Source organism: Exophiala xenobiotica (genome assembly GCF_000835505.1).
Source record: "Exophiala xenobiotica strain CBS 118157 unplaced genomic scaffold supercont1.2, whole genome shotgun sequence".
NCBI lineage: Eukaryota > Fungi > Ascomycota > Eurotiomycetes > Chaetothyriales > Herpotrichiellaceae > Exophiala > Exophiala xenobiotica.
This window is the reverse complement of record NW_013562493.1, coordinates 1,733,137-1,747,163: the sequence shown is the minus strand read 5'-3', so window position 1 is coordinate 1,747,163 and position 14,027 is coordinate 1,733,137. Positions and strand designations below refer to the sequence as shown.

General features: G+C 52.8%; 5 protein-coding genes across 5 annotated transcripts; 1 reads left to right on the top strand and 4 right to left on the bottom strand.

Moving 5' to 3' along the window:
- The first annotated feature begins 151 nt into the window (after positions 1 to 151).
- PV05_02841 (glutamate-cysteine ligase) lies at positions 152 to 3,154 on the top strand. The gene is made up of 5 exons (XM_013463442.1): positions 152 to 513; positions 568 to 640; positions 690 to 755; positions 809 to 954; positions 1,003 to 3,154. Exons 1-5 carry the CDS (start codon positions 503 to 505, stop codon positions 2,828 to 2,830), a joined length of 2,124 nt encoding a protein of 707 aa, XP_013318896.1. The 5' UTR covers positions 152 to 502; the 3' UTR covers positions 2,831 to 3,154.
- On the bottom strand, positions 3,064 to 5,547 carry PV05_02840 (uncharacterized protein; the record flags this gene model as incomplete). Its single annotated transcript, XM_013463441.1, has 9 exons — positions 3,064 to 3,636; positions 3,711 to 4,335; positions 4,396 to 4,501; positions 4,554 to 4,773; positions 4,826 to 4,882; positions 4,984 to 5,000; positions 5,050 to 5,195; positions 5,248 to 5,341; positions 5,391 to 5,547. The coding sequence occupies 9 exons, from the start codon at positions 5,545 to 5,547 to the stop codon at positions 3,334 to 3,336; spliced, it is 1,725 nt and encodes a 574-aa protein (XP_013318895.1). The 3' UTR covers positions 3,064 to 3,333.
- A 1,211-nt stretch (positions 5,548 to 6,758) lies between these two features.
- PV05_02839 (uncharacterized protein) lies at positions 6,759 to 7,618 on the bottom strand (the record flags this gene model as incomplete). The annotated part of the gene is made up of 2 exons (XM_013463440.1): positions 6,759 to 7,504; positions 7,570 to 7,618. 2 exons carry the CDS (start codon positions 7,616 to 7,618, stop codon positions 6,759 to 6,761), a joined length of 795 nt encoding a protein of 264 aa, XP_013318894.1.
- Positions 7,619 to 8,161: 543 nt separating this feature from the next.
- On the bottom strand, positions 8,162 to 9,656 carry PV05_02838 (uncharacterized protein; the record flags this gene model as incomplete). The annotated part of the gene is made up of 2 exons (XM_013463439.1): positions 8,162 to 8,566; positions 8,616 to 9,656. 2 exons carry the CDS (start codon positions 9,654 to 9,656, stop codon positions 8,162 to 8,164), a joined length of 1,446 nt encoding a protein of 481 aa, XP_013318893.1.
- Positions 9,657 to 10,487: 831 nt separating this feature from the next.
- Positions 10,488 to 13,782, bottom strand: PV05_02837 (uncharacterized protein). Its single transcript, XM_013463438.1, has 7 exons — positions 13,446 to 13,782; positions 13,339 to 13,393; positions 13,171 to 13,283; positions 11,878 to 13,124; positions 11,733 to 11,827; positions 10,909 to 11,678; positions 10,488 to 10,800 (listed from the first exon to the last, which is right to left on the bottom strand). The coding sequence occupies exons 1-7, from the start codon at positions 13,591 to 13,593 to the stop codon at positions 10,514 to 10,516; spliced, it is 2,715 nt and encodes a 904-aa protein (XP_013318892.1). The 5' UTR covers positions 13,594 to 13,782; the 3' UTR covers positions 10,488 to 10,513.
- Between the last annotated feature and the right edge of the window lie 245 nt (positions 13,783 to 14,027).

Here is a 14,027-nt window from a genome sequence, read left to right as displayed (position 1 = left end):
CACAGCTACTCCGGAAGTACTTCCATAGGTAGCAAAAAGCCTTGGTTCGTCGAATCGGGCGTGATCGGAGATGGCCATTCAGTGCCATTCTCAACAGCCTCGATGACTAATTCCAGAGCAAAGCAATACGATCAGCTCTGACCAACTGACCAGCACCTTTTTGCAGTCAAACTTCTCCTTCCGGCCGTTGCGAATCTGACCTCGGAAAGATTTTGTTGCATATTCTATTCTTGTACATCTTGTTGTCTCCCCGGTCTCAATATAGTGCCGTTTGTCCATCGTTTGTAGTATTTGTCCCCCTCCAGATTGCGGCATCTCTGCCCACAACGGAATCGGAAAAGTTTGGCGAAAACGTCACGATCGGCTCGAATTTGATACTCCACATCCACTTCCATTCGACTCTCATTTATCCTTGTTATCCGAACCGCCAGAGGTCCCAGAACATTCCAGGAACCGTTATGGCCTTGCGATAGCCTTGACTGGCCTTTTCGCCCTGTTCAAGATGGGCCTTTTGTATGCTCCAGCGCCCCGCATTAGGGCAAACACAGTCTCCTGACATGCTTACAGACAACTGGGAACGCCCTTGGAGTGGCCAGAAGCCAAAAAGGCAGCAAACCAAGTTAGAGAGTGGGGTATCGAGGTATGGACAAGCCGGACAAGGCTCGAAGCCTCTACTTACGCTTATTTAGCAACTGCTCACAATATGGCGAAAAGCCAAGGTCAAGGAAAGAGATGCCCTTCTGTGGGGCGACGAGGTATGCTTTGATGGATGATCGACCTCGTCCTCCTGTCACTAAGACTGTCCCAGATCGAGTATCTCGTCGTCGCAATCGACGAGGAACATAAAAAGGTCCGGCTCTCTCTATGTCAGGCCGACGTCCTCAAAGCGTTGGCGAAAGACCAGGAGCTAGCGAAGCAGGACACAATGGTTCCTGATCTCCAAGCAGATAACATGTCCGTGACACTTCTCCCTTGCCCGACACGCGACTAATCCCTACGCAGTAAAAGTGGCACACTGCCGACTTTCCACCCCGAGTTCGGTCGCTTCATGCTCGAAGCTACACCAGGAAAGCCTTGGGGCATCGGCTTCAAAGATTTACTAGACGTCGAGTCGGACATGAGAACCCGACGGGTCATTGCAAAGCAGCACATGGATCCGGACCAGTACCCCATCACACTAACCACATTCCCTCGCCTAGGCACAAGAGACGATTTTATAACACCATATTACCCTCCTTCCGGGCCTGCCTTGAGATCCCAATTCGTTCCCGACGAGATCGCCAATCCGCACATCCGCTTTCCCACGCTAGCAGCCAACATCCGATCGCGTCGAGGTCGAAAGGTCGAGCTCAACGTGCCCGTCTTCAAGGACAAAAAGACGCCATCCCCCTTTCACGACCCGACCATCAATTACGACCTACACAACTGGCCCGAAGACGACGACGTGCGCAACGGCGCCGCAAAGCCTGACTGCGTCTACATGGACGCCATGGCTTTCGGTATGGGCAGCTGCTGCCTACAAATCACCTTCCAGGCCAAGAACATCCGCGAAGGCCGCACCCTCTACGACCAACTTTCCCCGCTCGGCCCTGTCCTATTGGCCCTGACGGCCGCCACGCCCATCTACAAAGGCTTTCTCGTCGACACGGATGTGCGATGGAACCAAATCTCGCGCGCCGTCGACGACCGCACGCCCGAAGAGCTCGGCGAAAAGCCGCTCAAGAACGACCGCTGGCGCATCCCCAAATCCCGTTACGCCAGCAACAGCACCTACATTGCCCAAGACCCGCGCCTGCGCAACGAGTACATGGACCCGAACCTGATCGTCGACGAACGGCTGAAGCAGAAATTGCTCGACGGCGGCATGGACGACCTCCTGGCCACGCACTTCGCGCACCTGTTCATCCGGGACCCGCTGGTCATTTTCTCCGAGGACCTCAAGTCTCTCGATCCCGAGGGCAGCAACCACTTCGAGAACATCCAGAGCACGAATTGGCAGCACATGCGCTTCAAGCCGCCCCCTCCAGACGCGGATATTGGCTGGCGCGTCGAGTTCCGCAGCATGGAGATCCAGATCACCGACTTCGAGAACGCGGCGTTTAGTATCTTCATCGTGCTCGTGACCCGCGCCATCCTGAGCTTCGACTTGAATTTCTACATCCCCATCCCACGGACCACAGAGAACATGGAGACCGCGCACGCACGCGACGCCGTCATGCGCGAGAAATTCTGGTTCCGCAAGGATCCCTTCCCCCGGCGCAGTCCCCGAGCGAGTCCGCTTCTGAACGGCCTTGCCGAGCCGCGCAGTAGGAATGAGAATCCCAGCGCCGCCGCGGCGGATGCCAGCCTCAAGGAGACGTTTGGGCCCGTCGAAGATGAATACAGACTCATGACGATCGACGAGATCATCAACGGCACGCATTCGTGCACTGCAGGCGGCGCCGAGACGAGCAACAACAACAACAGCAACACTGCTGGCGGCGACGGCGAGTACTTTCCCGGACTGATCCCCCTGGTCGAGTCGTATCTGGACAGCGTTAATATCGATGTCACGACGCGCTGCGAGTTGGCCCGGTACCTGGACCTGATCCGCAAGAGGGCCGACGGGACGCTGTGGACGGGCGCGAAGTGGTTGCGCGAATTCGTCAGGACTCATCCTGGGTACAAATTCGACAGCGAGGTGAGCGAGAAGATTGTTTATGATCTGTTCAAGGCCGTCGAGGAGGTCGGGAAAGCCGAAGGCGAAAACGGGAGTGTCGGGTGGGAGATGCTGACTGCAAAGGAGAGAGCCAAAGGTTTGGATGAACGTGAACGATCCTGCTGTGGTTAGTTGATTTGTTGCAGTGCAGTACGAACTACGAAGGACAAGGGGGCACAGCAAGATCACGACAAGGCTAGCATATTAAGAGCATAGTAAGGGTGTGCCATACTTGGTAGTAGTGTGCTGGACTGGACTTGACTTGACTTGTGCTGCCAGAGTTATAGAGGACATAGAGAAAAGCCATATTCTAGCGGAGGAGTTGTTATAGATGAAGTCGTTCATGATTGATGCACATGAAATCCGTCAAGTCATATGTCGATGGCTGCACCTTGGGGTGCTACTCACGAAGAGCGAATCTGTACGGAATCTCCATACAAGCAGAGCAAAGCCGTCACCCCTGCCACCACTGCGCCAATACCCGGCAAAGGATGACTCTGCTCCGTGACGCCTTCATACGTCCTTGGGACTTCTTTCTCGTGCAACCCGATCGTTACTCGATCACATAATTTCTCACCCGCAGACCATCACTCAACCGGTTCATAGACCATCCCACTCGCTAGCCCAGTCGGGACTCAAAAATTCTGACCATGACCACGAGTCAAATCCTGATAAATAACCTTCTTCTCCTCGCCTTCCTCTGCATCCCCCCTCTCACGCGCAACCCCGTCTGTCGCCGTACTCCTCTCCTCATCATACCCTTCCGCGTCCGTATACACGACACTGAACTGCCGATCCGCCGCATCGCCCTTCTCGCACCACACGCGACTTGTCGCAGGGACCGGCCATACCTTGCACAAAAGGTAGTATACCGCGCTCGCGACGATGAAGCCTACGAAGAAATTGAACCGGTAGATGTACACAGCTCCCATAGGGACCTAGCGCCAGACGATCATTAGCCTCGCTCAATCACAGTCTGGAAAAGCATATTGGATAACGACAGTGTACGTACCTTGACCCCGACCGCGCCAACAAAGCCGACAATATTGACTGCAATGCCACAAATATACGCCGCATACCCTCTCCACGACCATCCAAACCAGTAAAAGTATGGACTGGAATTCTGCGCCGAGTACAAGTCTCGCAGGCTGTAATATCCCTTTCTCACAATGTAATAGTCGCAAATAATCACGCCCGCAATGCTCGACAGGAAGACCGAGTACGCTGATAAGTATGTCGTGAAGCTATTCGACGACTTCAGCAGGTTCCATGGACACATGCACAACCCGACGATCGCACAGATATACCCGCCACGCCGGATGTTGAGGTACCTAGGTAGCAGCGCGGTCATGTCTGTACCAGCGGAGACGCTGTTGGCTGCGATGTTCGTACCGAGCTGTGCGAGCACAAAGGCCATGGCAATGATGAACACGCCGAAGCGCTCGGCGGATGTGGCGTCGTCGAGGAGGAACTGCGAGAGGAGTTCGAGTGGATTCCAGATTGCCGTGCCGTAGATGACTTTCGACGAAGACGAGACAATGATGCCGATGAACGACGTCACAGCGAAGCCGATGGGGATGGTAAACAGTTGAGACCAGAGTGCGTCCTTGGGTTTGCCGGCGAAACGCGCGAAGTCACTACGAAAGAGTCAGTGGTTGAAGTACCGACGGGGCTTGCGACAAGATGGATGGACGTACGCATCGTTCACAATAAGGGTGGCGAAGTTGGCGATCGAGCTCATGATCCCGGCGATCCAGCCCCAGGCGAGTTCGGAGCCGTGGGAAGTGGCTGGCTGGCGGACGACTGGGCAATGTAGTTAGCGAAGGCCAATGATATATAGCTTGTGAGGGCTTACTTGGGCCAATGCCATGCGCCCTCCCAATCGCCCATCCGAAGAAGGCGATACCAGCAACTGGAACGAAATATGCCTTGACTGTGAAGAGATGTCGGATCTTATGGACTGGAAACCAAATGGCTGGCAGAGAGCCGACCCAGAAAAGGAAGAAGCCAACAAAGTCACGAGTGTTGGTGCCCGAGCTTGGGATGCCGTTATGAAGGGTGTAAAAGGAAGGCCACTGAGGCCCAAAAATTAGTCATTTGGTCAGATGGGAGATATGATGAACTCACAATGGCTCTGATCATCAAGGTGACACACTCGCCTCCTATCCATGATTGTACTCCGTACTTTTGAGCCAGTTAGTGTCTGGACAGCCTGATTATGGGGTTGTAGGTGGTAATAGCAAGACGGCTGACAGAGCTCAGTCCTAGTCGAGGTAATCACATACCCAGACGCACGCCATCGCTGTCATGGTCAGCGGGATCAACTCAACAGACGTGACCTTGACGCTTACCTGCTCGATTGAAAACGGGCCACAACGAGCCCCAGATGCCGAAAGAAGCACGACTCATGACCGGAAATGAGATATGGTATGTTGCGCCGATACGACCAGTCGAGCAGATGAAGCAGGCCGCAATGAAGTAGCCGATCCAGACACATCTAGACAGGTTGTTAGTTGGTCTGACCCTCAAGAGTGTCTGTTCAGACGCACAGCCAGGCGTGCCACCATGCTAAACCGCTGCCCGTGATCATGGAGCTAGCGATCATCCAGGTGTTGATGTTGAACGAGTCCGCAATCCAGAATCCTAAAGGGCGTTAGTATATGTCTTCAACCCAAGGAGGGCTTGAACATACCAACAAAGTTCCAAGGCCCCCATTGTCGCCTGGCAGGTTCCACCGGCTTCAAATCATGGTTCGTTAACATGAGCTGAGCGCTGGATAGACCAGGCTCGGAATCTGTCTGTAGCTTTGTGAGCAGCGTGGCTGCCTTTGAGGTGCGAAGTCTGGCCATGACGAGGATTGTTGGTCGTTGCAGATGGACAGGCAAGAGCGAGAACAGCCAGCGTAGTGCAACGCCACTCAGACTTTGCTCGGCAACCTTTTGGCTGAGCCTTGTTGACGGGACCGAGGAGTCAGACAGTAGTGGTTCTGAGGACTCGCAAAGAGTGTCGGCTGGACGAGCAGAAGATGACGGTATATTATCTAGCTCTATTTCTTCATGTCCAAAAGAGGAGGACATACACGAGATTTTATGCAGCAGGTCGCGTGCCAGAAGCAAAATGCAACACCATGCGGCGACATGCAAGATCTCTCAAGGTAGGTTGATGTCACACACACTTATGAAAGGCCGGGTACAACTAGCGTTTTCAACAAGATACAGTTACGCTGGAGTTATGAGCAAGTCGCAGTGAGATTGGTTGAGCGGGTTGAAAATTCTGGCGAGAGCAAATGACCCAGTACAGCGTCGGCGGTAGAGTTGCTCGAGTTGAATATCTGCAAGAAGTTGCCATGTTTGGTTGGATGTGCCTCCACATTCTGTCCAACGCCATGGTAGATCCCTGCGTCATACTGCACGCCCAATAACCATCCCACAGCCTGGGTGGACTGCCTGCGACTTTGGGCAACAAAAGTCCATTGCTACCCCAGAGTTAGACTTTCACTCCTTGAAGCCACAATATATTTAGATAGATCGCGCTCGCGCAGTCGCTGCAATCGCTGAATATCTTGAGATGCGCCTCGAGGGGTACACTTGTGGTCGTCGGCTGCAGCGGCCCATGCTTCGACTGTTATGATGCAGAGTTGTATCTAGCGTAGTCGTGGCACGAGATAGTAATGCCCGGTCGATTTGATTGTGGAATGTCAAAACGACATTTCAAGATAACAATGTTGTTGTGTTGATGATGGAAGCTGTTTGGCCAGGGCTGAGTTTGTGACTCGATGAAATCGAGTAACTGCAAGATAAACCCGGACCCGCCAAGTCTGGCCAATCATAGATGCATGTAGCTTGTGGGATGCCGAGTAGTAGAATACTGTGTAGGCTGGAGCAAAGCTGCGCTCGAAAATCTCAGCATTTTGCACCAATATGTGGCAGACTCTGTTGGTGACATGCGTTATCGAGACCAGAGTTGCGTCGACCATTCAAATAACTTGCTTGTCGAGCTCGATGCGAGGTGAAGGATTCCGCGGAAACGATAGAGATTTCTGGATTGAACATCCTCAAAATCAATGACAGAGCATGCGTAGAAGCTTGTTGATGATTCTGGGCAAGAATTTCTTGACCACCTTCTCCACTTGGTCTTGCTGTCCTTGACCACCATGCTGTTGACCACCGTAATGTTGCTGATGGTATTGCTGCTGCTGCTGTGGTTGCTGATATCCATAGCCTTGCTGTTGTGGCCCGCCAGGGTATGGTTGCTGATATGCAGGTTGTTGTGATTGATATCCACCCCAGTTGTTGGCATGTTGCATGTCAACCGCACCACCAGCCAGGTTCACGTAAATACGTCCTTCATTGGGTTCGGTGTGATACTGGAGACCTAATTCTTTGCAAACTTGTTCCACGCGAGGTTTGATCTTCTGGATGTGGTTGTTACTGTGGTTACCTTTACCAACAATCACATGAAGATGCGACTGGCCGTGGGCTTGAGCATATCGTATTCTTTCTTCGAGTATGTCTTCTGCTTCTTCGACGAACTGACCATGCAAGTCGATGGTATCTTCAGGAACTCTTCCATTGGCGTTGTTTTCGCGAAAAATGAACTCCGAAGCTTGCTTGTTATATTGTTCCATTTTGGCACCATGGTCTTTTCCTTCTTGCGACAGCGCATGGGCTGCAGCTCCATCACCATTGCTGTATGCTTGCTGCGATTTCGCAAAGCAGTCTGCGCGTTTCTGTGCTTCTCGTCGGGCAAGGTCTCGCAGACGGTCATATTCTTGCTCGGCGGCTTGAGATTGACTGTGATTGAATGCTAGAAATATCCATCAGCTTCCATCGCTCACGTCTCTATCCTGCGAAGGACTGGGAGGAACTCACGCCGCGCTCCAACCCTTGTCGCATGCTGTGTAGACATTTCGTAAGACATAACCGCAGCTTTGGGGGTGCGCGTGACAGATGGACGAAAAGTGAATGATCTCGCGAACAAGACTTCGGATAAATGCACGGAATAACTCGTTGTACAAGTAGGTCTTCAAAAGAGTGAGGTTTGAAATTGTGGTGGAATGCGTCAGTGAGGAGGAACAAGGCACGATCGATCTGACTATCGAAGGCCTCACTAGCCACGGGCTGCCCTGGCACGATCTCGGGGATCGGATCTGACTGGTTTCAGGGGATTGGTGCCCCCCATGATTGCGCCTATAACCTCGAGTGGCCCCCATCATCCCCCAACCTGGGTGACAACCAAGAGATCCAATGGCTGAGTCAGCGCTTATTCCCAGACTTCAACACCATAATTACAGAGTAATCTATCTTCAATCCATCTTAAGAAGCAACGACAATGTGTTTCGAGGCGAGACTTCTACAACTAATGCTCCCACACAAGTTGTTCTCATGAAAATGCGGAAACATCCGATCAAGGAGCCCTAATGCCAGAGCTCTCGTCCATTATCTGTCTCTCAACCCTTGGAGCTCATATCCTCGCAGGATTCTCATGTGTGTCCATATCCGGCGTGAAGCTGAAGCCTACACAGGAAAAAATATTTCCTGGATCATACCTCCTCTTGAACTTGGCAAAGCTCTCTTCAGCGTGTCGAGTCATCACCCTGCTCTGACGCTGGGTATGATCGTAATCAGCAATATACATGCCACAACCTAGCCTCTCGGCCTCCTTGAACGCCGACGACATCCATTTTCTCAGTCGAGGTTCTCTCTCAGCGTTCCCGTCCTTCCACCCTACAAAAGACGCAATGTAATACTTTTGTGGCAACGAACAGCACTGCTGTTGTTCATCTGGCGTCGCCTGGCTGACATATAGACATCCAACGGACAGGCGTGTAGGTAGATCACACATTGCCGGCTGAATCGCCTTGATCAACTGTCATCCAAGGTCAGTCACTCCCTCTCCTAACCACTCGGACACTTACCTCATCCTCATCGACGTCCGGCTCGCTCAAGATACTATCACACAACCACTTCTCCCCATTCCCATACGGCACCAGACTATCCTGGAACGCAAACAACTCGTCCCAGTTCGTCGCCCTGACCGGATCGTCTTGGACCAGACACTCCTTCAACTTCTCCGGTACATCCTCCCAAGCGCTCAACAAGGTCTGGGCCTCCTTCAACCCATCACACATAGCAATCATCTCCACCGCGAACAACAGCATTCCATCCTTCTCCCTATCCCCGACCTCATCCCCCTTATCCTGCTCATACCGACCAGGGTAGAACGTGCACAACGCAACTTCGGCGCCCCATCTCGGTGTCCTCCTCTCCCTCTCAAACACAAACCTCATCAGCTCTTCATACCTCTCACCAACCCTGAACGTCAACGTCCTATGCCACAACCTCTTACTCGGCACAGTCCTGCCCCAAATCCTCGTGACCACGCCCGGAAACCACTGCCCACTGCCCCTGGCCGCCCAGAACCACTCAGCATTCTGCTCCTTACTCGCCACGACCACTTCTCCCGCAGGCGTGACTATCTCCATCTTGACAACCCACTGCTCGCCCGTCACGCCCCAGCCACGCATAAACCAACCCTGCCCGCCGTTCAGCACGAACCCGCCCATCCCCACGCTCGGCGCATGCCCCGTCGGAAAGAACCTTCCAATCCTCGCAACTCCGTCCATGGCCTCCTTCACGCGCACCGCGGGGCCGAAGTCAACCTGCTGCGTGTGCGGATTGTATAGCACACGCCGATTCACGTTCGACATGTCCACCAACACGCCGTCCTCGATCAGCGAGCTGCATGGGAACGAGTGTCCGCCGGACCGGACGCCGATTTGCACGTTCAGGCTTCTGGCGCGGTTGACGGCCGCGACAACATCCCGGACTGTGCTTGGGACGTGGATTTCTCGAGGATACCGCGATGGGATGTTGGATGTTATGTAGCTCGTTCGGTAGGACTCGTACTCTGCTGTGCCGCGGGCGTATACTGTTCCCGAGGATAGTAAACGTTCCATCTTTGCGGTCGTCGATAGTTGATGGTTGATGGTCGATTGTCGATATTTGTATACTTCCAGCCGTGCTTTGCGCCAACGTCAAGGGATTTACGGTAGTGACATTAGCATTATTCCTTCCTTCCTGGATGGCTCGACCATTTGTACTAAGTAGTATATCGTGTACTTCTTTCCCTTCTTCCTCCTCACTCAACCCGTCCGTGCCCATCCACTCAATCGCGGGTGGGGTCACACCAAGCCAACTGGAAAGGGGGAAAAGTTGGAGTTCTCCAGACGTGACGGGCTGTGGCACAAATGCGAGCCTGGGCGCCCCTGGGGTTGTGGGAGCTCTGGCTCTCTCCACCTGTCGACTCTCGACTCTGACTCTCGACTCCTTGACTCAGAACCGGCCGAGGCGGTTACTGTACGAGGATGAGGAGGTACAGTACCTTTCGAGCAACGAGTGATGGATCATGTAGCATGTAGCACGTACCTTGCCAGGCAAGGAGAGCTAACCTACCTGGTACTGAAGAAAGATCAAGGCTAGTACTCCGTACTCTGTAGAAATTCGAAGAGCCCGTGGTACCTCGAAATCAAATGGACTAACGGCCGAACTTGGAAGCAATGTCCTCAGAAAGGCAAAAAGCACAACAACCCCCAGAGTCGAGTCCCGCCGCCTCCTCTCGGCTTAACCGTTAGGTAAGGTAATAGTACTACTCCGTAGCACCTAGGTGCGTAGTATCCAGATGATATCTGGGAATAGTACTGTGTACACATCTCTTGGGACCTGGCAGGCTCTGCTACTAGTAGGAGTCTTGACTCCTATTGGATCATAAAATAGATATAAGTACCTAGGTACTATTCTGCGTGCGTGTCATGCATCAGGAAACAGGCGAATTACTCTCATAGCAATTCGCCAATTCTCTCAAGACCCAACCCATCCGCGGCGTAACGCCCCATACCCACGTATCATCGTAAAACCCAGCCCAATACCGTGTCAATTTGGCCGCTACAGACACGTTACCTTGGTCCGCTGAAGAGTCATCCTCGACTTCGGCCATCAAGTTGCTGATCGTACGCATTGTATGTTCTTCCAACTCACTAATGACGGCGCCTGTTTGGGCCGTTTCGATCTCAATTACGTGGACCCATTTCGTGACCAGCAGAGCTATTCATCACAATCATAGTCAGACACTAATCCTGAAAGATAAAAGTCCCATATTGAGAAAAGGGAAAAGGGCAAAAGGAATAAGGAATAAGTCAATGACAAACTTACCAGCATCCCAACCAGCAAGAGCATGCTCGACAGCCCAAGTCAACGCAGCCGTCTTTTTGAGCAGAGAAGTGCCCATCTTATAGGGAATCAACATGCCTTCAAACGCCCGACTGACGGCTCTCGTGATCAATTCGCTCCGTTCCTGTGGCATGGCGACAAAATCTTCAATCGACGCCATGAGCTCTTCGTGACTTTCTTTCAGAAGGATTGTCGAGTCCGCCCCGCCTGTACCGGTGAAGGCCCGGCAGTAACTGACTCGCAGGAGAGCCAGACAATTGAACAGCAGCGGTCCTTCGGCTTCGGTCCATGCATAGTCTGCGTCGGTGCGTGCTTGAGTGATCAGCGCTCGACATCGGGACAATGCGGCTTCGGCTTGAGTCAAGATCTGTGACTTCTGCGCCTCTTGTGGCTTGCCCACGACGCCAGACAGTTCACCCAGAAAATATGAGCCTTGTGCAATGTGCCACAGTTGGATGGAAACGGCGTTGATGACGACATTGACGGCGAAAGGTGACCACGACCAGCATTCTTCTGGCACGGCTTTGGGAGTGTTGCCGTACATGATTCGAGATACCGCATCTCTTAGCGATAGCGGTGAACTCTTGCCTTTGACGGCTGCAAGTGCTTGCCACTGTTCGGCGTTCGGAGCATCCCACAGACTCTGATCGCACGGCATCTCGATGTACCCATCTGATACAATTGAATAGCCCGGTGGTATTCCGAATGTCATCGTCACAAGATTGCCGTACAGAACGTGTCCGTAAAGCAGCCTGCCGAGAATGTCAGTAAAGGGAACTGGGTCCTCAAGGTCGTGGTGAACAGACCTCTTGATGCTCTCTCTGTTGATCCACTCTTGCCAGGTAAGGTCTTCCACGCCGGCTTTTCCAGCCTTCACGCCAGGCGCCAATTGCCGAAAGTCCTGGGAACATGTCAGCACTTTGGGTCGAATCAGGAGCACACAATACTTACGATGAGGAAGTCACCCAGATGAGCAATCGCATTGGAAATGACTTCGGGATCTCCACTGAATGTGGCAAACATCTTGAGCAAAAGACGCGCTTGACTTTGCCAAAGAGTCTCGGGGTGTGTTTTCAGCTCTTGCTGCGGCGGCCTGCTCCAATCCTCCAGGAAGCGTGGTTTGTTATGGAGGTCCCTGCCCCGCTTGCTCGAGGCAGAAAGGGCTTGCTCAGCTTTCAAGTACAAAGCCGCCGCAATCTTCCGCTCCAACCGATAAAGGGCACCGATGGCGCAGATTGCCAGAAGGAGAGGCGAAGGTGCAGATGCAAAGTCCATTGTTTGAAGGTGGAAGATCGGTACATGGACATGGAAAGCATCGACGGCCGTCCGGATACACTTCTGCAACGCAGGTGCACTAGGCAATCTGAAGTTGGACATTTGCTCGTGTGGAAGTCGCGTTGATAGGTCTTTGAGCAGGTTGGAGCGCATTTCTTCGGTGAACAATAGAGCCGGAGGTTTGGTAAAAGGAGTTCGAGCCAGTTTGGGTGCCGATTGCTCCCCAGGCTCGGTCGGAACCATTCCCGGATTGATGTCTTCAAAAGCAGTTTCGAAGCTCGGCCGTTGCTCGTGGATTGAATCATGCTCCGGCACATGTGCTAAGGCCGCTTCGCCCCCGTCAATCATGACAGGCTCTGTGGACGTATGTTCGGTGGCTTGTAGGAAACCATAATCCTGCATCGACGTCTGACTTGAACAAGAAAAATGTTCCAAGGGCGACCAGCTCTCTAAACTCATGCTCACAGGCGGAATGGCGAAATTTCCCATCTGTTTCGGTTCCATTCCGAGAAATGGATCGAAAAAGTCAAGAAATTCCAGATCACCATCGAGATCTGGTAAAGGGACCGAGGTCGGAAACGTACGCATCTTGTCGAGGTCGGGCAGGCTGACACTGAAATCTGCAATGTTGACTCCCATCATGGTGGGTTCCTGTGCCGGAGGAGTGGCAATGTTCGGCATGGTACCGACAGAACTGGATTGATCTGACAAGCTCTGCGATGCCGATCTGCGCTTCATTTGTGGTTGGTGGCTACCAGAATTCGTGGTCGGTGAATTGGCAGTGAGCAAATTTGATATCGTCGAAACCTTGGATGGTGTTGATGCTTGGTTGGTCTTTGGACCGGCAGCGCAACTCTTTCTCAGTGGAAGAGAAGGGTCGTCTTCTAATTCAGGGAGCGAGTTTCGCGAAGGACTACTAACTGCTAACGAATCGTCAGTAATCATCTGGCGCACTGTGAGAAGACCTACGAGATGGCAGTGCTTGGGACTTTCGCTTCTTGGACGGTTGTTCTTGTTCCTCGATTGCACTGGCAAGTTGTTCCGGGGTGTGCAGAGTCCTCTCGTGTCGGACCAGAAGATCCCTGGAAGCGTTAAGGATTCATGATTCAGAAGTTGCAGGGTAATTTAGACGCCTACCTCCGACTGTACCGTCGACGACATACTCGACAGCCAAAGGGTTTCTCTTGAGTATCTGCAAGAAGATGAGTCGTGCCACCCCTGTGCATCTCGCTTTTCTGACTTACGTCCACGTTGATGACGAATGCAGTGCTCACTTCGCTTGAAAGCTCTAGAGCATACATTACAAACGTGATTTCTTTTGCCCTTTTGTGAAGCGTCTTTGGCGGGATCGAGCTTGGGAAAAACAATGACCGATCCTCCAAGAAGAGTCATGGTGAACGAGTGGTATTAGGACGTGGTTTCAGGGAGAGTTAGGTGGTGTGATAAACTCTGTAGTTACTTCTCCGTGCTGAACTCTTGGGAAGAGAGAGTGGGAGGCAAAGGGCAGAGGCTCAACTCCCAGAGAAGCTTCCACGCCAGTTTTCGCCCGTCAACACTCAACGAGGTGGCCACCACTAGGACCACGTAGGACTTAGGGCCAGACTTGCGGGGGACGGCACATGGTGCAGAAAACCGTACGGAGTACGGAGTATGTCGTCTTTCGGTTGCATTTGATTTGCGGAGAGGAACATCATGGAGGCTTCGGCTGGGTCTTGCCTTGGGGAAATTACCCATACGTGCTCATATTACCCAGATACACCCCTGTCAGTGGAGGAGGAGTTGGGGAAAGCGTGGGACCCTGCCAGTCAAGCCGAGAGATGAGTCGA